Below are 24,751 nucleotides of genomic sequence, written 5' to 3'. Positions count from 1 at the left end.
AAAGCCCCTTAAATATCCTTAACTGGAGTTGTAAAACAATTAGAAATGGAGTGTTGAACTATATAGTGCAGTGAAGGATGGAACTAGAACCAAGTTTTTTTTACTAACCAGAGGATAATGTAGATTAGTTGTCAAATCCTTCAAGATTGTCTTGAATCAGGTCTGTACGAGTACAAGAGCCCAGTACAGGTCCCAGCCTTACCGATCAAACAGGGGAAGGAGGGAGAAACCGATTGATACTGAATGTAGAAGATTGAGAGATTAATACACATGCCACCCTTTTGACAAGTTGTGTGTGTATAAAGTTTTATTACAGTCATTCACAAAGATTGCACTAATAATAAGTGTGCTTTGTTTTTTACAATGGAAATATTTACATTAAAGTCAAGGCCAATAGTGGAATACATTCACAAAATTATCCATTCTGGAGAAATATTAAAAATATAGAATTGTAAACATGCAGGTTGAATGCTTAGGGGCTGGCGTTGTGCCACGTGATGACAAGGTCATGTCACTGGATTAGTAATGCAGTGAGATTCCCTGGGATTCACACAATTTAAAATCCCTGTGTTTATTTTTCTATTTAAGGCGTCAAGTTAGTGTGACGATGGAACTCATTTCAGGACAGGTACAGCACGGGATTAGATACAGAGTAAAGCTCCCTCTACACTGTCCCCCCCCCATCAAACACTCCCAGGACAGGGACAGCACGGGGTTAGATACAGAGTAAGCTCCCTCCACACTGTCCCCATCGAACACTCCCAGGACAGATACAGCATGAGGTTAGATAAAGCTCCCAACAAGAATGCCATGTTCTGACTCAGCATAGCAATTCTGTCCTGTCAGTTCAGCACCAATTCCTGTTAATTTAGCAATTACCTCTTGAATCTTAAGCACAAAATACTGCAGATACTGGATGTGTACTGTGATGAAAGGTCATCCAGACTTGAAATATTGGCTCTATTCTCTTGCCACAGATGCTGTCAGACCTGCTGAGATTTTCCAGCATTTTTCTGTTTTAGCCCTTGAATCTTATCTAGTCAACCCACAGCAATATGGCTGATTCTACCCTGAGGGATGGGAATAAAATGCTGGCCCAGCCAGCAACACCCACATCCCATGAATGAATTTTTAAAAAGTGCTGTAGGAGCTGTAGCATGTTGCTTCAGTGCAACTTGTACACATTAAGTAGTGGATAGATTCCAAATCAAACAAGCTGCTTTGCCCACAGTAGTGTCAAGCTTTGAGTGTTGCTGGAGCTGTGCTCAGACAATGGAAGCATTCTTTCATGCTCTGGGACGTGTGGGGACTCTCATTCTCCCAGTGTCAACCTATCCAGTCACCTGAATCTTCAGTATCCAATTTTTTCCAGCTCAATGATTTATAAATATCAATAAATTGTTTTATCAAAGTGTTCAGAGCAATATTTTTAGTTAAAGCAATATTTGAACCCCAGCAGACAGCAAAGTGAAACTGGGATCGCACCAGATCAGCTGAAATGGTGGAGCAGGCTCGAAGAGCCGAAAGGTCAATTCCTGCTTCTAAATCCACATTCCAATGTCCTTAGGACCTATCCCTGGACTATAATCTTACCGGGAGTGATTAAGTAATATCAGGGGGTGAGCCTGCCACACAAAAATCGACCAAACTTTCTTCTACTAATCACCTGCTCAGTGACTCCTGGTTTACTTTTCAGCATCAGATTCGACCAGTCAGTAAGGAACTCACCCAGAATTATAGACTGCGAGTGCACCCTCTGGAGAGGGGGAAGCAAGCCCCTCTTGCTGGGATATAATCTCCATTAAACAAACACTCCTATAAATGAATATCATTGATAATTACCTTAAAAGAGCATTTTTAAAAAAATATATAAACTCTTTAGATTCTTTTGGATAATTTGTTCAGGCTGACGTTTGGTGAACACCCTGCAGTGCCGGGACTGAGTGCCGATTCTGTGCTGGGAATTTTTTGGTTCATCTGTTACCTGGCTGCTTCACAGCTTTGAGCTGGGAGAGAGAGAGAGCAGGTCCCTCATATCGATCAAAGCCTGCTCTAGGTAGTGAGCGAGTTTAGCGGCATTGGTCTCTGCACAACTGTTGAAAGCAGACACAGCAAAGTTGATGTGGGTGTCCATGGGGTTGTAACACACACCGTAACCATCAGGCACAACAGGTCCAAAGCACAAGAGGCAGTCAGTTTTAGCAGGAACCTAAACAGAGAGCAGATCCCAGTGTTACAACGTTCCTCTTCCAAAGGAAAGATAGATGTGTAGAGAAGGCAGAGCCACTGGGAGCCCCCAGAACCTTCATCACCTCACCCCAAATCTTAGAATCCCTGCAGTGCAGAAGGAGGCCATTTGGCCCATTGGGTCTACACCAATAACAATCTCACCCTGGCCCTAATCCCCCTGACACTAAGGGTCAATTTAACACAGCCAATCAACCTAACTCACATAGCTTCCCATAGCCTGTGGGAGGAAACTGGAGCACTTGGTGGAAACCCACGCAGACATGGCGAGAACATGCAGGCTCCACACAGAGTGACCCAAGCCCAGAATCGAATCCGTAACGCTGGCGCTGCGAGAAAGCAATGCTAACCACTGTGCCGCCACTAATGCAGCTCAAAATTCATTTCACTGCCCCTTCATCCCTCTGAAATCCTCCAGATATTCTCTATTCCCCCCATCCCTCCACAATCACTGCTACAGGGTCATCCTGCAGTTGGGAAAGCTGCTATATTAATCCCTTGAGTGGAAAATTCTAATCCAAGGGAAGGTGAGGAAAATCACCTGTCAGTTCTCCAACTGCCACTGGGCACAGCTGCAATGAGGGTTTCACCAGCCTTTGGGAGGGGAAGGGGTGGTCTTCAGCTGACTAAATAAGGAAGGGAGTGAATGCCTTACCTGACTGGTCGATAGATTGAAATGAAAAGCAACTGCATAGGATGTGTCCATGAAGATCTCCGGGATTCGAACTAGATCCTCGATGGCCTGAAGTTTCAGACCCAGGAGGTGTCTATCGATGGCTTGGCCTCTTACTGCCTGCAAGAACGAACAGGCATGAGCAGAATGGTACCCTGCCACCCTTTACCATTGCCCAGCCCCCAACCAATCCTACCCTCATATAGCTCCCCCTCCCCCAGAGATGTTAAATTCTCGAGTTTCCTGTTCCACAGTGAAAACGATTGAAATGTTCTTCCCAAATACAAGGACAGGATTACAATCCCGAATGCAGCTGAGGTTCTAGAGTTCAGAGCTGGGGGAGGGGTTTGGGAGGAATAACAGGCTGTAAACTCACTCACCATGTCTGTGTAGCTTGTGTGCCCTGCAACAGCTTTTCTCAGCAATGCCACTTTTTCCTGATTCTAAACAGAACCAAAACAGAACAACTTAGAATCAGCGAATCTCACAGCGCAGAAGGGCTCTTTGGCCCATTGAGTCTGTGCCAACATGCAAGAAACACCTGACCTTCCACCGAATCCTATTTACCAGCACTTGACCCATAGCCCTGAATGTTATGGCGTGCCAAGTGCTCATCCAGGTACTTTATGAGGCATCTCACCTTCACCACCCTCCCAGGCAGCACGTTCCAGACCATCACCACCCTCTGGGTAAAAAGGTTTTTCCTCACATCCCTCCTAAACCTCCTGACCCTCACCTTGAATCTATGTCCCCTTGTGAGTGACCCTTGAACCAAGGGGAACAGCTGCTCCTTGTCCACTTCGTCCATGCCCCTGAATCTTGAACACCTCTATCAGGTCGCCCCTCAGTCTTCTCTGCTCCAACAAAAACAACCCAAGCTTACCCAACCTCTCCCCATAATTTAAATGTTCCATCCCAGGCAGCATCCTGGTGAATCTCCTCTTCACCCCCTCCAGTGCAATCACATCCTTCTGATAATGTGGCGACCAGAACTGCGCACAGTATTCCAGCTGTGACCTCACCAAAGTTCTACACAACTCCAACATGACTTCTCTGCTTTTGTAATCTACGCCTCGACTGATAAAGGCAAGTGTTCCATGTGCTTTTACCACCACCCTACTAACATGTCTTTCTGCTTTCAGAGATCTGTGGACAAACACACCAAGGTCCCTTTGTTCCACAGAACTTCCTACCATTCACTGAGTACTTTGTCAAATTACTCCTTCCAGAGTGCATCACCTCACACTTTTCCGGTTTAAACTTGCAGCTAAATGTGAACGGAGACTGACTAAAGCTGAGAGAGCAGGGCTGTCAGAAACAGCAGAGGGAAAAAACAGCTTCACATTTAAGTGACAGATCCTGACTGATTGACTGCTGCAAACACTACCGTGCATTCATATAGCACCTTTAACACAATATAATTCCAGGCCCCATCTCAGGAGTATGGAGGGGAAGCACAACTATATAAGAATAAAGAAAATTACAGCACAGAAACAGGCCCTTCGGCCCTCCAAGCCTGCTCTGACCATGCTGCCCGACTTAACTAAAACTCCCCATCCTTCCGGGTACTATATCTCTCTATTCCCATCCTATTCGTGTAGTTGTCAAGACGCCCCTTAAGTCACTACCTGCCCCAGCAACAAGTTCTAGGCACCCACTACACATTGTGTAAAAAAAATGTGCCTCGTTCATCTGTTTTAAATCTTGCTCCTTGCACCTTAAACCTGTGCCCCCTAGTAATTGACTCTTCCACCCCAGGAAAAAGCTTCTGACTATCCACTCTGTCCATGCCTCTCAATCTTGTAGACTTCTATCAGGTCTCCCCTCAACCAGTGAGAACAAATCAAGTTTCTTCAACGTCTTCTCATAGCTAATGTCCTCCATACCAGGGCAGCATCCTGCTAAATTTTTTCTGTATCCTCTCCAAAACCTCCACATCCTTCTGGTAGTGTGGTGACCAGAATTGAACACTATATTGCAAGTGCAGCCTAACAAAAGGTTCCAATAAAGCTGTAACATGAATTGTCAATTTTTAAACTCAGTACCCCGGCCGATGAAGGCAAGCATGCCGTATGCCTTCTTGACTATCTTCTTCTCCACCTGCACTGCCACTTTCAGTGACCTGTGTACTTGTACACCCAGATCCCTTTGGCTGTCAATACTCTTAAAGGTTCTGCCATTTACTGTATATTTCCTATCTGTATTAGACCTTCCAAAATACATTACCTCACATTTGATTAAACTCCATCTGCCATCTCTTCAACTGATCTATATCCTGCTGTATCCTCTGATGGTCCTCATCATTATCCACAAATCTACCAACATTTGTGTCATCCTCAAACTTACGAATCAATCCAGTTACGCTTTCCTCCCAATCATATATATTGTAAATGTACTGGCTGATCTATGGGAAAACAGCTAATTACAGGAAGGTTTCGATTGTCCTTACAGGTAATGGATTCCCAATCACAATTGGTGAAAAATAAATCTCAACGCCACGCTGTATCTTCTGCCAATTATTTAAAATCCATGTCAGTTTCTCCCCAGCAAGGCTTTTTCAAAACCCTTCCCGATACCAACACCTGTCACCTGGCAGTTTCCCAGCGAATGCAACTCGGTCCCAGAGAGGTGGTGTTTGAGGTTCAGGTACCTGCAGCTGCTGATTATCCATGGCACGGGCAAAGGCCGAGGATTCGATGGTCGCTGAGCGGATTGTGTCTGTGCGTCCAAGATGAAACATCCGCAAGGAGGCACTCTCATACGTCGCACATGACTCTCCATAAATCCTGATGAGGGACACAACACAGCAAAATGGTGAGGGGGTGGGGGGATTCCTGTTCATGCCCTGCTTATGGCGGGGGGGAGGAAATCGACAACTGCTCCTGCAGTAATGATGACTTCCCTTTATCCAACCTCCTCCAACAGTTCTCCCTGTGAGGGAGGGGGTTCCTTTATCCAACCTCCCCAGTTCTCCCTGTGAAGGGGGCCGGAGGCAGTGTGTGTGTGCACGCTGAGTATAGGCGCACGGTTCCTGTTCTCTGGTTGTGGGAGGGGAGAGAAAGGAGGTAGTGACATTTATTGAAATGACACCAGGAACTAGGGACATGGAGACACTGGAAAAACTGGGGATTGTTCTTCTCAGGACAGAGGAGGTGGTGGTTGTTGTTGAGAACAATTTAATAAAACTTGAAAATGATGAGGGGTTTTGATTGAGTAAATAAGGAGAAACTGCTTCCACTGTCAGTAACCAGAGGTGATAGATTTAAGGTGACCAGCTACACCAGAACAGGATTTTATTTTCGTTTACAGTGAGTTGTGGATCTGGAATGTGCTGCCTGATTTTCAGTAAGGAATTGAATAAATACTTAAGAGTCAGAAGTTTATAGCATGGAAACAGGACCTTCTGCCGAACATGTGCTTGCCATCCAGTTTTTACCACTAAGCTAGTCCCAATTGCCCACGTTTGGCCCATATCCCTCTACACCCATCTAACCCATATAACTGTCTAAATGCTTTTTAAAAGTCAAAATTGTACCCGCCTCGACTACTGCCTCTGGCAGCTTGTTCCAGACACTCACCACCCTCTGTGTGAGAAAACTGCCCCGCTGGACCTTTTTGTATCTCTCCCCTCTCACCTTAAACGTATGTCCTCTAGTTTTGGACTCCCCTATCTTTGGGAAAATATAGTGACTAGCTCGCTAATTGATGCCCCTCATTATTTTATAGACCTCTGTAAGATCACCCCTAAGTCTTCTACACTCCAGGGAAAAAAGTCTATTCAGCCTCTCCTTCTAATTCAAACGATCAAGTCCCAATAACATCGTAGTAAATTTTTTCTGCACTCTTTCCAATTTAATAATATCCTTTCTATAATAGGGTGACTAGAACTGTACACAGTATTCCAAGTGTGGTCTTACTAATGTCTTGTACAACTTCAACAAGACATCCCAACTCCTATTCGATGTTCTGACCAATGAAACCAGGCATGCTGAATGCCTTCTTCACCACTCTGTCCACCTGTGACTCCACCTGCAAGGAGCTATGAACCTGTACCCCTAGATCTTTGTTCTATATCTCTCTCCAATACCCTACCATTAACTGAATAAGTCCTGCCCTGGTTCAATCAACCAAAATACATCACGTTGCATTTACCTAAATTAAATTCCATCTGCCATCTGTCAGCCCACTGGCCCAATTGATCAAGATCCTGTTGCAATTGGAGATAACTTTCTTCACTGTCCACTATGCCACCAATCTTAGTGTTATCTGCAAACTTACTAACCATGCCTACTAAATTCTCATCCAATATTATAAATGATTACTATAATTAATCATTATAAATGACAAATAACAGTGGACCCAGCACCAATCCTTGAGGCACACTGCTGGTCACAGGCCTCCAGTTTGAGAAAAGAGTGGCATGATAGCACAGTGGTTAGCACTGCTGCTTCACAGTTCCAATGACCTGGGTTTGATTCCTGGCTTGGGTCACTATCTGTGTGGAGTTTGCACATTCTCCTGGTGTCTGCGTGGGTTTCCTCTGGTACTCCGGTTTCCTCCCACAGTCCAAAGAAGTGCAGGTTAGGTTGATTGGCCATGCTATAAAAATCGCCCCTTAGAGTCCTGAGATGCATTGGTTAGCGGGGTTAGCTAGTAAATATGTAGGTATATGGGGGTAGGGCCTGGGTAGGATTGTGATCAGTGCAGACTCAATGGGCCAAATGGCCTCTTTCTCCACTGTAGGGTTTCTAATGATTCTAACTCTCTACAGCCACTCTCTATTGTCAAGCCAAGTTTGCACCCATTTAGAAGGGAAATTTGCAGAATAACTCGGGAACGGTCAGACATAACTGGGTCGTTCTTTCAGAGAGCTGGCATTGGCTCAATGGTTGAATAGCCTCCCTCTGAATCTATGTACATGAGAGATAACTGGATAAGGTGTGTCTGAGTGACAGTTTTTATACCTGTAGTAAGCCAGTTGCAGGGAGAGCTGGATAAAGGCGTCTGGACTCAGTTTCCAGGACTTAACCAAATCTTTGCCAAAGTGTGGGAACATGAAGCATTTGATATCCACATCACGCACCATCCTAGTGAGAAAGAAAGATAATCATTAACATCAGCATTGTCAACCCAGCAACAATCCCAACCTCCTCGCTCTTCTACAAATTCATCAACTTGTGTCAGGGTACAAGTTCACTTGTTAGTCTTCCTGTATATGGCCATAACTACATGCATGAGCTCAGACCATATGTGCCTGTGGGTTATTGAACTGCAGGAGGCATCACAGTGGTGCCTTCACTAGACATGCGCACACTTTCCAAATGGGGTCATTAGACAGCAATACGAGACTGAAACCCCCTCTCCCCCAACACATCCTCTACAGCCTGGGATCACTGAGGCGAACTACAGTGACACTGTGCATCGCTAACCCTACTCTCCCCCCACAGCTGCTATGCTTGAGGAAGAAGGGAGACAGGAGTTGGTGTGGGGGATTAGACCTGGTCCAATATATCACATCAAATCACCAGGGAAACTGCCTGCAGGACTTCCTCCAGGTGATCACATCCAACACTCTGGGTTAAACACAGGAAAAAGACCATGAGAGAACTAGGAGCAATTAAAGGCCATTTGGCCCCTTCAGCTTGCTTGGCCATTTAATACAATCCTGGCCGACCTTCTGCCTAACTCCACTTGTGCTTTCTCCACATTCCTTAATATCCCTAATATCCAAAAACCTCTGATTTAATTACACCGAGTGACTGAGCCTCTGTAACTCTCTGGGGTAGAGATTCCAAAGATTCACCACCCACTTCAATGAAGAAGCTCCCCCTCATCTCAGTCCTCAACAGCCACCCTCTTATCCTGCAACAGTGCCCATCTTCCAGTCTCTACAGCTAGGGGGGAAGAACAGCCTCAGCATTCACCCGGGCCAGCATCTCAGACAGACTACCTCTTGTGCTTCTAAACTTCGGAGCATATAAACCAATTCTCCTCACCACACCTCACAGGAAAGCCCACTCATTTCAAAGATTGGTCCAGTGAATTCTGCTGCACTCTCTCTGCAGCAAGTATATCCTTCCTCAGATTAAGGTTAGCTAAGATTGGAAACAATACTAAGTGCGTCTCACCAATACATGTACAAGTATCTCCCGTTCCTTCAGTCACTGGGTCAGAATCCTGGAACTTCCTCCCTAACAGCACTGAGGATGCACCTACACTCAGGGACTGCAGCGGTTCAAGAAAGCAGCTCACCACCACCACCTTCTCAAGGGGCAATAAATGCTGACCCAGCCAGCGACAGCCACAGGCTGAGAATGAATAAAGAGAAAGCTCTCACATGTTGAGGTTCTGTTTTGCTTTTTCAATGTCTCTCTTTATGTCAGGAGTGATGTTGAAACGCAGTTTCTGGGGCATGGCCAGTGGAATCATCGGAGAACGAACCATCTCTGAGCTCTTGCTGAAACAGAAGAGACCGAATGGACATTTATTTAGGGATTTACAAAGTCAACAGCATAGAAACAGACCATTCCTCCCAACTGTCCCACATTCTCAGTGCGCCTTCGTAAAGGAAGTCATGAGTGATGTACCAGAATTCTGAGAGAAACATGTTTTCGTGAGGAGCTGAAGGAAAACAGCATTAGTAAACAAATGGTTTTGGGGAAATTGATGAGATCGAAGGTGGATAAATCTCCAGGTCCTGATAACCTACATTCAGAGTACTCAAGGAAGTGGCCCTGAAAATAGTAGATCCATTGGTAGTTATTTTCCAAAATTCTCTGGACTGGTTCCTACAGATTGGCAGGTAGCCATTCAAAAAAGGGCACTGAGGGCTGAAGGGCCTGTACTGTGCTGTAATGTTCTAAGGGAGGTAGAGAGAAAACAGGGAACTACAGACCAGTGAGCCTAACGTCGGTACTGGGGAAGTTGCTAGAGTCCATTATCAAGAATTTCATAACTCAGCATTTGGAAGACAGTGGGATAATCAAAGTCAGCATGGATTCACTAAAGGGAAATCAATCTTGACGAACCTACTGGAATTTTTTGAGGCTGTAACTAGTTGACCAAGGAGAACCAGTGGATATCATTTATTTCAACAAAGTCTCACATAACCGATTACTGTGTAAAGTTAAAGCACAAGGTATTGCAGGTAATGTCTTGAGATGGGTAGAAACCTGATTAGTAGATAGGAAGCAAAGAGTTGGCATAAATGGGTCTTTTTCTGATTGGCAGTCAGAGACTAGTGAGGTTCCACAAGGATCTGTGCTAGGACTCCAACTGTTCACGTTATATACTAATGATTTGGAATAGGAATCTGAATGTATTATCTCCAAATTTGCAGACGATGCAAAGTTGGGTGGGAGGGTGAGCTGTGAGGAGGATGCAGAGATGTTTCAGTGTGATTTGGACAGGCTGAGTGTGTGGGCATCTGCATGGCAGATACTGTATAATGTGGATAAATGTGAGGTTATCCACTTTGGTAGCAATAATAGGAAGACAGATTATTATCTGAATGGGTGTAAATTGAGAGAGGTGGATACTCAGCAAGACCTTGGAGTCTCGTGCATCAGTCACCGAAAGTAAGCATGCGGGAGAGTGTAAAGAAGACAAATGGTATATTGGCATTTACAGCGAGAGGATTTGAGTATAGGGATAGGGATGTTTTGCTGCAGTTGTATAGGGCGTTGGTGAGGCCACACTGGGAGTATTATGTGCAGTTTTGGTGTCATTCTCAGAGGAAGGATGTTCTTGCTATAGAGGGAGTACAATGAAAGTTTACCTGACTGATTCCTGGGATGGCAGGTCTGTCATATCAGGAGAGACCAAGTCGGTTAGCATTATATTCACTGGAGTTTAGAAGAGTGAGGGGGTCTCATAGAAACTTATAAAATTCTAACAGGGTTAGACAGGGCAGATTCAGAAAGAATGTTCCCAATGGTGGGGGAATTCAGAACTAGGGGTCATAGTTTGAAGATAAGGCGTAAACTTTTCAGAACTGGGGTGAGGAGATATTTTTTCAGAGGGTGGTGAATGTGTAGAATTCACTCCCACAGAAAATAGTTGAGGACAAAGCATTGTCTGATTTCAAGAAGAAATTAGATATAGCTCTTGGGGTAAAAGGGGATCAGGATATTGAATTTGATGATCAGCTATGATCAAAATGAATGGTGGAGCAGGCTCAAAGGGCTGAATGGCCGCCTCCTGCTTCTGTGATACAATTCATCAGTTATCAGATTGTTTCATCAAAAAGAATGCTTGTCGTGAAACATTACCAGGGGTATTAGAAGAGGGTTGATTCAGGATGGGAGTTCTAAACACAGGCAACTTACTTCTGTGTCTTCAGTTTTATTTTTGCCTGAAAAGAAAGGGCACAAAAAGGAAATCTGTTTTTAAAAACGTTTTCCTCCATCTTTACAAATCTCCTGGCCCAGGGCACAGCGGGCAACCCCCATGCCCAGTGGCCGGGTAAACCCATATCTAATTGTTGTTTGCTCCAAAAACCAAGTTCCATTGGTGAGGCCGCAGCTGGAGTACTGTGTGCAGTTTTAGGCGCCGTACTTACGCAAGGATATTTTAGCCTTGGAGGGAGTGCAGAGGAGGTTTACTAGGCTGATGCCGGAGTTGAGGGGGTTGAGCTATGAGGAGAGGCTGAATAGATTAGGCTTGTACTCGTTAGAGTTTAGAAGAATGAGGGGAGATCTCATTGAGACGTATAAGATGATGAATGGGATGGATAGGATAGAGGTGGAGAGACTCTTCCCGCTCAGAAAGGACAGTAGGACTAGGGGGCATAGCCTCAAGATAAAGGGGGGGGCGGTTTAGAATGGAGTTGAGGAGGAACTTCTTCACTCAAAGGGTGGTGAATCTCTGGAATTCTCTGCCCGTTGAAGTGGTGGAGGCTGCCTCGCTAAATATTTTTAAGACGCGGGTTGATGGGTTTTTGATGAGAGAGGGGATTAAGGGTTATGGGGAGAGGGCGGGAATGTGGAACTGAGCCACGACAGATCAGCCATGATCTTATTGAATGGCGGGGCAGGCTCGAAGGGCTAGTTGGCCTACTCCTGCTCCTATTTCTCATGTTCTTAAGTTCCAATTGAATCCAATCCATGGTCTGCACAAGAGAAACAAGATCCAAGCCGACAGGATGTGACATCGCACCCCATCCCGGGCTGGATCTGACGCTTCACTTTAGCCAAAAGGTTGAGATGGCTTTGAAAATTTGCAAGAAGTAAAGCTTCAGTTTAAATCTTACTGACTAACCTGGTCGTTTACTCTACTGGACAAATCACCATTGCAGGCGTTAGTGCAACCCCCCCCCCCGCCCCCCACTTCCCTGTGCAATGGGCTAGCCTCATCACCTTCTGGATCACGGTTTCACCCCTGCCAGGAAGGCAATTGGCTCAATTGTGTTGTGATCGACAAGATGTTTCAGGTTGGTAAAGTGCAGCTGTCTCCAATTGAGGAAGTATTAGGGTTTCATTACTAGAGTGTAAAGAGGTGTCCCACTGGGTGTTGAGGGGGAATTGAGAGTCTGCAGGTTTGAAGGCTTAGTCTGGCTTTAGACTCACTCAGGCGATTATTGGAATTAACAAACCGTCTCGAGGTAATTAGGGATGGGCAATAAACACTGGCCTCGCCACTAACACTCCCACCCTATGAATGAACGAGAGAGAAATCGAAATTCTTACCAATATTCAAAGACATGGTCCAACAAGGCCATGATGGGAGGGCCTTCTGATGGAGAATGTTCATAAACCAAGCCACAAGATCCATCCTCTCCGATAATGAACTGGAGAAGAAGCCCAGAAAGGAATTAGTCGGTTAGTTATTCTCATTGGGTCAGTGATGCAGGTTCAATTGGTCTCAGTAACTCCTGTTTGGTTAGCATGATGCATGTGTTGTGCATGAAATTAACTCTGGTTCTCTTGATCAGTAACCGCTGCCGGTTCAGGACAGGATCAGGCTCGGGTGCAGGAGCCCACATGGTTGAATAGCTGCATGGATAAGGCAGCAGAGAGTGATGGGTGTCTATGGATCTTTGTCCACCCCGAGGATTCCTCCGGAGTTTTTAAAAGAAATGAAGAGTGTTTGGTTTAGTCAGACACTGGGACAGAGAGAACCACGATAAAACGGAACGTGCGCTGGAGTCGGGGCGCAGTGAGTTAATGCTGAGGCAGAATCGGAGTGAGGGGAATGGACGCGACGGACACTCAGTGTGGAAGCAGAACTAACCAGTGGATGGTTTGGAAGCAGGAGGAGGTGGAGGAGGGGGAAAGAGGTTCTTTGGGCTGATACCTAATATCTAACAGGTGGGTCTGAGTGTACCGCATATGTCGAGGGAAGGAATGGGAAGATCTGAGAAAACAATAGAAGGGATTTTTAAACTGGGAAAATAAAGTTTGAAATTTGGCAGTTTTTAAACCTCACACATTGAATAAAGTTCCTCCCCCGATGCTCTCCCAGATACACACTGATCCTAATGGACTCCCCAGATATACACACTCAAACACACATTGTGTGCACTTACACCCGGCGCCACATATACACACAACATGCATCTCCAAAAAGAAACAGTAAGTAGACTCACAATGCCAGGTTAAACTTCCAACAGGTTTATTTGGAAGCACGAGCTTTATAAATGCTGCTCCTTCATCAGGTGAGTGAAAAGGGCAATGCTCTGAAAGCTCGTGCTACCAAATAAATCTGTTGGACTTTAACCTGATGTTGTGAGACTTCTTACTGTGCCCACCCCAGTCCAATGCTGGCATCTCCACATCCAAAAAGAAAAACATATATATTTCTTCTCAAAGAAGCAAGTGTGTAAGTTCTGTTTGAATGGGTTTGACCCCATTGGGTCAGTGCCCAGCAGCCAGCCGCGAGTCCGTGTGCTTCCTCCTCACACTCACCTGCAGGGTTTTGTCAAACCACCTGTTTCCGCTGTTCCACCGGCTGCCACCCCCGTGCAGCATCTGTTCCATTACACGGCTCATATAGAGTTCATCTGACACCTTTGGCACTGGAGCATCCAGGCAGATGGTGAAGATACTTCTTTGGATGCATTTGACGGACTCTTTGTTCACCTTATCTGTTGGTGAGGAGACAAAGGACCAATAGACAGTCTCAAAATGCCAGGTAGCAGCATGACAATTAACCCTGCCGTCAAAAACAAATCATCTATAATGCGTTCAATTACTGCAAAATAGTCACTGGATACAGGGTGTATGCAGAACCCAGGCTGAGTTCATTTATTAATTACAGCTGAGATTCTGTAAAGGGCCAATCTGTCCCTCCAGGGCCCTGCTCCTAACTCCCATCTGACCGTTCACACTGCAGATAGGAGTGGACGTTGAATGGAGAGATCAGATTGAGATGACATTCCATGATCAAAGATGAGGTGGAGATGCCGGCGTTGGACTGGGGTGGGCACAGTAAGCAGTCTTACAACACCAGGTTAAAGTCCAACAAGTTTATTTGGTAGCACGAATTTTTGGAGCACTGCTCCTTCATCAGGTAAGTGGAGGAGCGCTCCAAAAACTCGTGATTCCAAATAAACTTGTTGGACTTTAACTTGGTGTTATGAGACTTCTTACAGGGTCAAATAAAGACACCTTTCAGAGTCAGAGGTTTATAGCATGGAAACAGACCCTTCAGCCCAACTTGTCCATGCCACCTTTTTTTGTTAAGACCCCAAAGCTAGTCCCAATTGCCCGCGTTTGGCCCATATTCCTCTTTACCCATCTTACCCATGAAACTTTTAAATGCTTTTTAAAAGAGATAGCAACCTCAGGATGACCCAAATCGCTTTACACTGAATGAGGTAATTCTGAAGCAACGAAGGAGCCAATTTACTCTCAGTGTAACTATCACAACACCACAATGGATTAGTTGATGGTTAAGGGATAAATACTGGCCACGACACCAGAAAAACCACCCTGCTCCTCAGACAATCGGGCAGGGAATGCCGCACCTTCTTCCGATGGGGCACACGATGTGACATTTCACTCCGACAGCTAAACAGCATTCCCTCAGCACTGACCCTCTGACAGTGTGGCTCTCCCTCAGCACTGCACAGAGTGTGTCAGCTTCAATTAAACCAGGTCTCTGGAGTTCGGTTTCAACCCACGATCTTCTGACCTCGAGATGGGTATGAGCCAGGGCTAACACTGCAACACGCTCTGTATAGGATGGTGACTCGGATCAGATAATGGATATAGACTGAACTTCGCAATAAGGAAGAGAAAAAGACCTGCACGGGCACAGCTCTCGGGCTGCAATGTACCTTCAGCATTCACAGATGATCGTAAATGATCAAGCTAAACTTTCAATGTTGTCATCTTAGACCCTTGATAAATTTGGTCAGTCACTGTTACAATTATCTGTCATTTTAGTGCTGGTTCCACCGTCTCTGTCCCTCAATCCTACGTAATTAATTCCCACATCCTCCTAACTCTCAGAGACTGGACTACCTCACACTGGGACTGCCTGATGGGTTGAATTATTTTTGCCACTGTGCGCTGGACACTTTCTGGAGACCAACCTTTGATCAGATTGTTATAGGCGTTGGCCCAGCTGTTTCGATGGCCGGTAGTAAGGATTCCGATTGGCTCCTTGTTTGTCTGGAGTGACGAGTGCCAGATCTTCTCCAGCTGCATGTAAATCTGGTCCACAGTCAGGGGGCTGCCGTCACTGTTATACACAAACAGCTCAAAGAACTGCAAAATACAAACAGCAATCATTAACGTCAACCTGGAACCGAAGGGAACAGAGCAGAACAATCCAAGGATCAAAACTCTGGTACTGGGAGGAGGTCAGAGTCAGCCAGGGACCTTACCTCTGACCACCACGCAATAACCCTGCTGTACATGGGATGTGGGCGTGAAGGCTTTATTGAAACGACCGTAACAGTCAACGAGGCTGCCATTTTCTAGTGCTGCTCACCATCTCTGCTCACATGTGATGAGTGACTTCTTGTGCAAGGAAAGCAATTGCTATTCAGTCGAGCTGCCTACCCCTGGCTTGGGACACCTTTGTTAGTACATTAGAACAGGGAGTAGTATTTTAGGATACAGTCAGCGTATAATTATAGAAACAATACGGAGTAAGCATGGAGTGGCTCAGGAGGAACAGGTTACGAGTGGCATAGTGACACAGTGGTTAGCACTGCTGCCTCACAGCTCCAGGGACCTGGGTTCAATTCCGGCCTCGGGTCACTGCGTGGAGTTTGCACGTTCTGTGTGGTTTTCCTCCAGGTGCTCCGGTTTCCTCCCATAGCCCAAAGATGTGCAGATTAGGTTGATTGGCCATGCTAAATTGATCCTTAGTGTCCCAGGATGCATGGTTTGAGGGATTAGTGGGATAAATATGTGGGGTGATGAGGGTTGGATCTGAACGGGATTGTTGTTGGTGCAGACTCGATGGGCCAAATGGCCTCCTTCTGCACTGTAGGGATTCTATGACTTTGGTCCCATAGTTCCCAAAGCTCTCCCCTACTGGGGGTTTTCCCCATCCTGTGCCCAGGCCCTTTGTAGACTCAGTGAGAGAGACTGAACACAAGAACAGCCAAGATACAAACACCAGTTTACTGATCAGTAAAAAACAAACTCAGCATTGAATCTAATCATTAACCACAATCTCCTCCGCTTGCTGGGGATGAGATTCTAAAGACTAACCATCCTCAAACAGAAGAAATTCTTTGCCATCTCAGTCTTATTTTGAACTCTGCCCCCAGTTCTAGATTCCCCCACAATGGGGGAACATCCTCTCAGCATTTACCCTGTCAATCCCATCAAAAGCTTCTACATTTCAGTAAGACCACCTCTCATTTCTCTAAACGTGAGTGAGTATAGGCTCAACCTTTCCACACAAGACTATCTGTTCTAGCCCACACTGATCACTGTGAATGGACTCTAACTCCATTATTGCTGCATTGTGGCACTGGCCAAAGGGGGAAAGGTGAATGAAATTGACCTTTTCTCTGTCTTACAAATTTCTGTTCCTTCAGAAGAGGAGGGAAGAAGCACGAAGAAAAGACAGTGACTCAGTTAAGTTTAAATGCCAGCTGGAAACTCACCTGGAAGTTGTGCACGACTGTTATGTGTGTTGGCTTTTTAGTCTGACTGTAGTTGACGACAGAATCAGTTTTGGGACCGGGGATGCGACAGGATGAGAGAATCTGGTAATACTGGTTCATACACAGTGGGTTCCCTCTCAAATGCTCCACAGGAAGGGTCTCACTGTGATAACAAGAGAGGAAAATATTCATCTATTCAGTCTTATGCACAACTCAGAAGGGTAACAATCAGCGCAACAAATTTGAAGTTTCCATCCTCCTTTTCAAATCCCTCTACAGCTTTCCTGCTTCCTCTTTCTGTAACCTCTGTCAAGCTCATAACCTTCCGAGCTCCCCATTCCCTCGCCTGTTGGGCATCCCCAAGTGACATCACCCCATCATTGGCGGCTGTTCCTTCAGCTACCTTGGTCCCAAATTCTGGACTTCCCTCCCTAAATCTCTCCACCTCTGTCCTTTAAGGCACTCCTCAAAATCTCTCTCTTTAACCAAGCATCTAGTCTTTATTCTATGTGTTTATGGGGTGTGGGTGTCACTGGCTGGGCCAGACTTGATTGCCCGAGGGGGTAGTTCAGAGTCAACCACATTGCTATGGGAGTCACATGTATGCCAGACTGAGTAAGAACGGATGAGGATAAGGATGGCAGCTTTCCTTCCCTAAAGGACATTAATGAATGAGATGAGTTTTTATAACAATCGACAATGGTTTCATTGTCACCATTAGACTTCTAACTCCAGATTTTTACTGAATTCAAATTTTACCACCTGCCACGGTGGGATTCAAAACTGGGTCCCCAGAACACTGCCCTGGGTCTCTGACCCAGCAACAATACCAGAAAACCACTGCCTCCCCTCCCTGGTCCTAATATCCCCCTCATACAGCTGGGTGTCAAATTTTGTTTGGTAATGCTCTGTGCTATGTTTTACTCTGTTAAACGTGCTAAATAAATGCAAGCTTTTTTTTTAATTCATTTGTGGGACACATGCATCGCTGGCTGGTCAGCATTTATTGTCCACCCCTAGTTACCCTTGAGAAGGTAGTGGTGAGCTGCCACCTTGAATCGCTGCAGTCCACGTGCTGAGGGTTGACCCACAATGCTGTTAGGGAGGAATTCCAGGATTTTGATTCAGCGACTGCGAAAGAACGGTGATATATTTCCAAGTTACGATGGTAGGTGGCTTGGAGGGGAACTTGCAGGTAGTGGTGTTCCCAGGTATAGAACACTACGCCCTTGTTCTTCTAGATGGAAGTGGTTATGAGTTTGGAAGGTGCTGTCTAAGGATCTCTGAATTGCTGCAGTACTTCTTGTAAACGGTACACATTGCTGCTACTGAGTGCTGGTGATGGAGGGATTGAATGTTTGTAGATGTGGTGCCAATCAAGCAGGGCTGCTTTGTCCTGGATCGCGTTGAACTTCTTGAATATTGTTGGAGCCGCACACATCCAGGCAAATGGGGAGTCTTCCTTCACACTCCTGACTTTACCCTGTAGATGTGGACAGGCTTTGGGGAGTCAGGAGGTGAGTTACTGCCCCAGTATTCCTAGCCTCTGACCTGATCTTGTTGCCAGTGTTTATGTGGTGAGTCCAGTTGAGTTTCTGGTCAATGGTAACCACAAGGATGTTGACAGTGGAGGTTCAGTGATGGTAACACCACTGAATGTCAAGGGGTGTTGGTTAGAGTGTCTCTTATTGGTGACGTATGGCTTTAAGGGAACCTGAGAGAAACATTTCATTCCAATGGCTGCAGTGACCTTGTGGCAAACAGAAGTTTCCCTTCATGCGCAATTCCCTCACCTACAATGAATCCTTAGACCTTGCTGTTAATTTGGCTGCTAAGTTAACATTCCCATCAATTGTCAAATTCATCTTTCGTCAGCTGCTATGAAAGCTAAATACCGCAGATGCTGGAAATCTGAAATAAAAACAGAGTGCTGGAAAAACTCAGCAGGTCCGGCAGCAGTGGTGGAGAGAGACTGAGTCAGGTTGAATGTGATTCTTTTTTCACTTCTGAAGAAATGGTATTTGACTTGAAATGTTAACTCTGTTTCTATCTCCAATGATGCTGCCCGATCTGCTAGATTTTGCCAGCACTGTTTGCATTACTCAATCACTCCATGGAGAGTATATATCTTATACCAACCATACTTCATCGTGGTTTATTGTTACATTTTGATTCTGCACTTACTTGTCAATCATAGCTTTAAAATCCAGAACACCAGAGATCAATTTAGCAGCAAACCTAGAAGAGAGCAGAGAGAGAGGTCTATAATAAACACCAACTAGCCTCAACAGCCACCCTAGACCAGGAACAATCACTGCTTTTCACTGTCCACAGCTGTGTTATTCACTCCGTTTGACAAGGGTCACATTTCCAAACCAAAGCCTTTCATCACCTCAGGATATCCCAAAATACCTCACAACCAAAGATGTATTTCTGATATGTAATCACTGCTGTGATGTAGAAAACATTGCAGCTATTTGTACACAGTCATGATTAGATTCCCGGTTTTGCCAATGTTCACTGAGGGATAACAATTGACACTGGGAAGAGCTCCATTCCCCTTCAAAATAGTGGCCGTGGGATCTTTTATATCCACCCGCGAGACAGACAGAGCTGGTTTTAAATGTCTCAGCAGAAACATGGCACCTCTGACAAAACAGCATTCCCGCAGTGATGGCACTGGGAATGACAGCCTGGATTATAGCCTGTCAAGTCCTTGGAATTGGATATGAACTTATGACTTTCTGATTCAGTGACAGTGCAGCAGGACCTGGGTGTCCTTGTGCATCAGTCACTGAAGGTGCAGCTGGCGGTAAAGAGGGCAAATCATACGCTGGCCTTCACTGCGAGAAGTTTTGAGTTCAGGAGCAGGGATGTGTTGTTGTTGCAACTATACAGGGGCCTTGGTGAAACCACACCTAGAATAGTGTGTGCAGTTTTGGTCTCCTTTTCTGAGGAAGGATGTTCTTGCTCTCAAGGGAGTGCAGTGAAGGTTTACCGGACTGATTTTGGGGATGGTGGGACTGATGTATGAGGAGAGATTGACCAGGTTAGGATTGTTTTCGCTGGAGTTTAGATGAATGAGGGGGGGGATATCATTGAGACTTCTAAAATTCTAACAGGACTAGATAGGCTAGATGCAGGGAGGATGTTCTGGATGGTGGGAGAGTCCAGAACCAGGGGTCACAGTTTGAGGATTCAGGGAAGACCATTTAGGATAGAGGTAAAAAGACATTTCTTCACCCAAAGAGTGGTGAGCCTGTGGAATTCATTACCACAGGAAGTAGTTGACGCGAAAACATTGAATGTATTCAAGAGGCAGCTGGATAGAGCACTTGGGGTGAATGGGATCAAAGGTTATGGAGAAAAAGCAGGATTAGGCTATTGAGTTGGACGATCAGCCATTATCGTGATGAATGGTGGAGCAGGCTTGAAGGGCTGAATGGCCTCCTCCTACGTTTCTATCTTTACCCTAGAATAGCGGGGAGCTATAACACAGCTATGGACACACTGAAGGTCAGATAATTTGATGAGAACGAAAGAAGCAGCTCCAAACAATTCAAGGTCGAATGCCAATGCATACTGAAACAGCTGCTGCCAGTATCAATAATTCTGAAGCAAAGTTCATCCTGTACAAAGGTTAGGCTGCAGACTGAACAACAGGAGGGGGACAGAGAGTACTGAGCGACATCAAGGGAAGGAAATTAAGAATGAGGAGGACAAGAGGACAGAAAGAAAGAGAAAAAGCTAAAAGGTGAAGGAGCAAGAGAGAGGGAGGAAGATGATAAGTAGAGGATAGAGAGACAGTGCGAGGTGAAGACAGAGCAAGAGTGAGATAATAAAAGGAAGGAAAAACAGATTATGAAAAAGAGAGTGCATAACATACGTTGCTCCAAAACCCTACCTCTGAGCAAACATTTAGCCACCTGGCCTAATATCTCATTATGTGACTTGGTTTGATTGACTGTGATGTTTTGCTATGTGGAATGCACTGCTTGAGTGTGTGGTGAAGGCAGGTTCAATCGAGGATTTCAAAGGGAATTGTGCTAGTATCTGAAAAGATAGAATGTGCAGGATTATGATGAGAGGGCAGATAGGAATGGCACTAGGTAAATTGCTCTTTGAGAGCCAGCACCAGAACAAGGGGCTGAATGGCCTCTTCCCGTGCTGTAACAATTCTGTGACTCTTTGTTAAACTTCTATCTAAACGCAGGCTGTTATGACTGGTCAATGGTTGTAGGTCGGGGGCATTGCTGAATGAAAATCAGGAAGCTCTGCCTGTTTATTCCTTCTGGCTTAATGCAGGGAACTGAGGGCAGTGACAGAGTTCCTGCTGCTAATCTGGGTGAGATCAGTGAGTTTGACACCGATCGGGGATTGAGTTGAGCACTGCTCTGACTGGTGTAACTGAATTTGGCATGCTTGGTTTCATCGGTCAGAACATCGAATACAGGAGTTGGGATGTCTTGTTGAAGTTGTACAAGACATTGGTAAGGTCACACTTGGAATACTGTGTACAATTCTGGTCAGCCTATTATAAGAAGGATATTATTAAACTAGAAAGAGTACAGAAAAGATTTACTAGGTTGCTATGGGGACTTGATGGATTGAGTTATAGGGAGAGGCTGAATAGACTGGGACTTTTTCTCTCTGGAGCGTAGAAGGCTGAGGGGTGACCTTATAGAGGTCTATAAAATACTGACGGGCATAAACAAGATAGATAGTCAATACCTTTTTCCAAAGGTAGAGGAATCTAAAACTAGACGGCATAGGTTTAAGGTGAGGGGGGAGATACAAAAGTGTCCACAGGGGCAATTTTTTCACACAGAGGGTGGTGAGTGTCTGGAACGAGCTGCCAGAGGTAGTGGTAGAGGCAGGTACAATTTGATCTTTTAAAAAGCATTTAGATAGTTACATGGGTACGATGGGTATAGAGGGATATGGGCTAAATGTGGGCAATTGAGATTAGCTTAGGGGTTTTAAAAAAATAGGGGTGGCATGGACAAGTTGGGCCGAAGGACCTGTTTCTACGCTGTAGACCTCTATGACTTTAATTGAGATAAATTCACTGAATTATTACAGGTTCCAGTAAACATTTTAACAAAACACAAGGAATAAGGAAGATTTTCGGATCAGGCATTCTTAAAAAAACAGGTTCCTAAAGCAAGGTGGGACTGAAAAGAGAAGAGAATACATTTCATCCACATCTGATGCTGTCTCTGACTCTTCCCAGTGGCAAGAGGCTTGGTGTCCAGAAGACAAACCAGCATTAGAATAAATTGCTTACACTGAGTATCTGGAAGGCGCTGCCTGAGAGGGAGGTGGAAGAAGATTCAACAGGAACTTTCAAAAGAGAAAGAGAGAAATTTACAGGGTTATGGGGAAAGAGCAGAGGAGTGTGGGATTAATTTAAAGAGCCAGAACAGGCATGAGGGGCTGAATGGCTTCTTTTCTCTACTGTGTCATTCTATACAAACTACACCTCTAACCTCTGGCTAATTTTACAATGGAATTTTTGTGCTGCTGAGCTATTACCTGAGCTGCCCTTGACGGTCATAGTAATCCTGCTTGGGCAGCAGCACAGCGGGACTGGAGTGAATGACCACGGGAAGCCTGTATTCCAGGTAAGCCGTCCTCAACCACCAGTCACAGAGCTGGGGGCAAGAGAAACAAGAGAGAAGGTGAGCTTTAGAGAAACGATCGTCACACGAGAACCTGGGTACTGAATGTGGAGAGATTCACTGCTGAGCTTTGCCCCGTGCACACACAAGCCCTTCCAGCAGGAGGCAGTAGATGCTGAACACGAGAAGTCCGGAGTGACTTTCTGTCCCCTCTCTAACCTCAGGGACTATATTCTCTAAACGGAATCCAGCAACATACAGCCTGACATTCACCCACACTATTAGAAGCCATGGACTTCTGACACATTCTGATCTAGCTCCTGGAATATCCAAGCTGTCTCTGCTCCAGCCATTACTTGCTACTCAATTTACACGTAGCCCTAGTTCCTCAGACATTTTAGCAATGGTAGTTTTAGTTTTATTTGTTAGAGTCACAAGTAGGCTTACATTAATAGCGCAATGAAGTTACTGTGAAAATCCCCTAGTCACCACACTCTGGTGCCTGTTTGGGTACACTGAGGGAGAACATAGCATGGCCAATGCACCTAACCAGCATGTCTTTCAGACTGTGGGAGGAAACCGGAACACCCAGAGGAAATGGGGAGAACTAGCAAACTCCGCACAATGACCCAAGCCAGGAAATGAACCTGGATCCATGGCGTTGTGAAGCAGCAGTGCTAACCACTGTGCCACTGTGGGATTTGTATGCATCAACCTAACTCACACGTCTTTGGAGTGTGGGAGGAAACAGGAGCACCCAGAGTAAACCCTCGCAGTCACGGGGAGAACGTGCAGACTCTGCACAGACAGTGACCCAATCCGGGAATAGAACCCAGGTCCCTGGTGCTGAGAGGCAGCAGTGCTAACCACTGTGCCACCCCCTACTTTCTCTTGAATTCTATTTCACAGGAAAAGAGAGAGATTTGGTGCCTCTCTGGGGATTTGGATGAGCGGGTTGGGAGGGAGATAGGGGTCTGAACATCATTCACACTGGCTCCTAACAGTGCAACCTTTGTAATTAAAGTCACTCGGGGCATCCAGTCCTTCTGCTGGTTAACAGGAGATTGAGATCCCTCCCATTAAAATCAGAACCAGACCTGCCCTACCAGCTTTACTGACCAACCACCAGGCAGCTTGGGACCACCTGACTCCCCATTTAATGGTCAGGATATAATTTGGGGATGAGCTTCGAAAAGCAGAATTACTGCCAAGGACACTGTATCTCACCTGGGGAGTGTCCCCAGAAAACGGGCAGTACGCCCATCTAACCTGAGCCCAGATTTAACAAGATCATTTATAGCACCTCAGTTTTCCCCTCTGTAAAACTAAGCAGACAGTTAGGGACTGAAACTGGGATCTTCCTCTGTAGCTTGTTAATTGTATGCAGATGGTGCCCATTAACTGGGGATTCACTTGTGTTCTTATAAATAGGATCAGATTCAAATAGTGGCTAAGAGGTCTGTGTTTGTAACGTATATATGTATATATTTAAATTCATTTGTGGGACAGCATTCATCACCCATCCCTAATTGCCCTTGAGAAGGTGGTGAGCTGCCTTCTCCAACAACTGAGTGGCTTGCCAGGCCATTGCAGAGGGCAGTTGCGAATCAACCACAGTGTTGAGGTAAGGACACTAGATTTCCTTCCCGTAAGGACATTAACCAACCAGATGGGTTTTTCCAACAATCGACAATGGTTTCATGGTCATCAGCAGATTCTTAGTTCCAGATATTTTTTGTTGAATTCTGGATTTGAACCCCAGTCCCCAGAACATTTGCTGAGTTTCTGGATTAATGGTCTGGCGATAATACCACTAGGCCATCGCTCCCTATCGAGTGTGTAAAGATTGGCTCCAGTTCTATTCTTCACAGCCTGGCTATCAATCCCACGTTAGGCAGCAGATTGATCCACTTGGAATGCTGTGAGAGAGGGAGCAGGACGTGGAGTCCCTTCCATGGAACTATTCCTGAAACTTTTGATGGGTAATGTTGAAAGAATGCCCATCTGGACATGTGTGAGAGAACACAACAGGACACACCATGACTGTGATATTCTAGCACTGCTGAAATCCTGCAGTGGGAGTTCTGTGGCAAGCACACTTGGCACAGCAGCACCACATTGTCACTCAGTGTCTACTGATTT

At 45.6% G+C, this 24,751-nt stretch overlaps 1 protein-coding gene across 3 annotated transcripts in view; it reads right to left on the bottom strand.

Annotated features, from left to right (window-relative positions):
• Positions 1-295: 295 nt before the first annotated feature.
• Positions 296-24,751, bottom strand: part of crata (carnitine O-acetyltransferase a) — a 41,873-nt gene continuing 17,417 nt past the window's right edge. For 2 of the 3 annotated variants that reach the window (XM_080211869.1, XM_080211868.1), the window contains 12 exons: positions 22,524-22,642; positions 19,173-19,226; positions 16,989-17,151; positions 15,456-15,630; positions 13,825-14,003; positions 12,607-12,707; positions 9,258-9,377; positions 7,885-8,007; positions 5,571-5,706; positions 3,301-3,363; positions 2,903-3,040; positions 296-2,209 (listed from right to left, as the gene is read on the bottom strand). In XM_080211869.1, the coding sequence (XP_080067995.1) occupies positions 1,994-2,209; positions 2,903-3,040; positions 3,301-3,363; positions 5,571-5,706; positions 7,885-8,007; positions 9,258-9,377; positions 12,607-12,707; positions 13,825-14,003; positions 15,456-15,630; positions 16,989-17,151; positions 19,173-19,226; positions 22,524-22,642 (1,587 nt within the window). In that variant the 3' untranslated portion in view covers positions 296-1,993. The remainder of the gene's footprint in view (positions 2,210-2,902; positions 3,041-3,300; positions 3,364-5,570; positions 5,707-7,884; positions 8,008-9,257; positions 9,378-12,606; positions 12,708-13,824; positions 14,004-15,455; positions 15,631-16,988; positions 17,152-19,172; positions 19,227-22,523; positions 22,643-24,751) is intronic. The other variant, XM_080211870.1, reaches the window with a different exon arrangement.

The sequence above is a fragment of the Carcharhinus amblyrhynchos genome, chromosome 25 (genome assembly GCF_965287045.1).
Source record: "Carcharhinus amblyrhynchos chromosome 25, sCarAmb.v2.hapA, whole genome shotgun sequence".
Classification (NCBI taxonomy): Eukaryota; Metazoa; Chordata; class Chondrichthyes; order Carcharhiniformes; family Carcharhinidae; genus Carcharhinus; species Carcharhinus amblyrhynchos.
The sequence above is the reverse complement of the archived record's forward strand: the minus strand, read 5'-3'. Positions and strand labels throughout refer to the sequence as shown.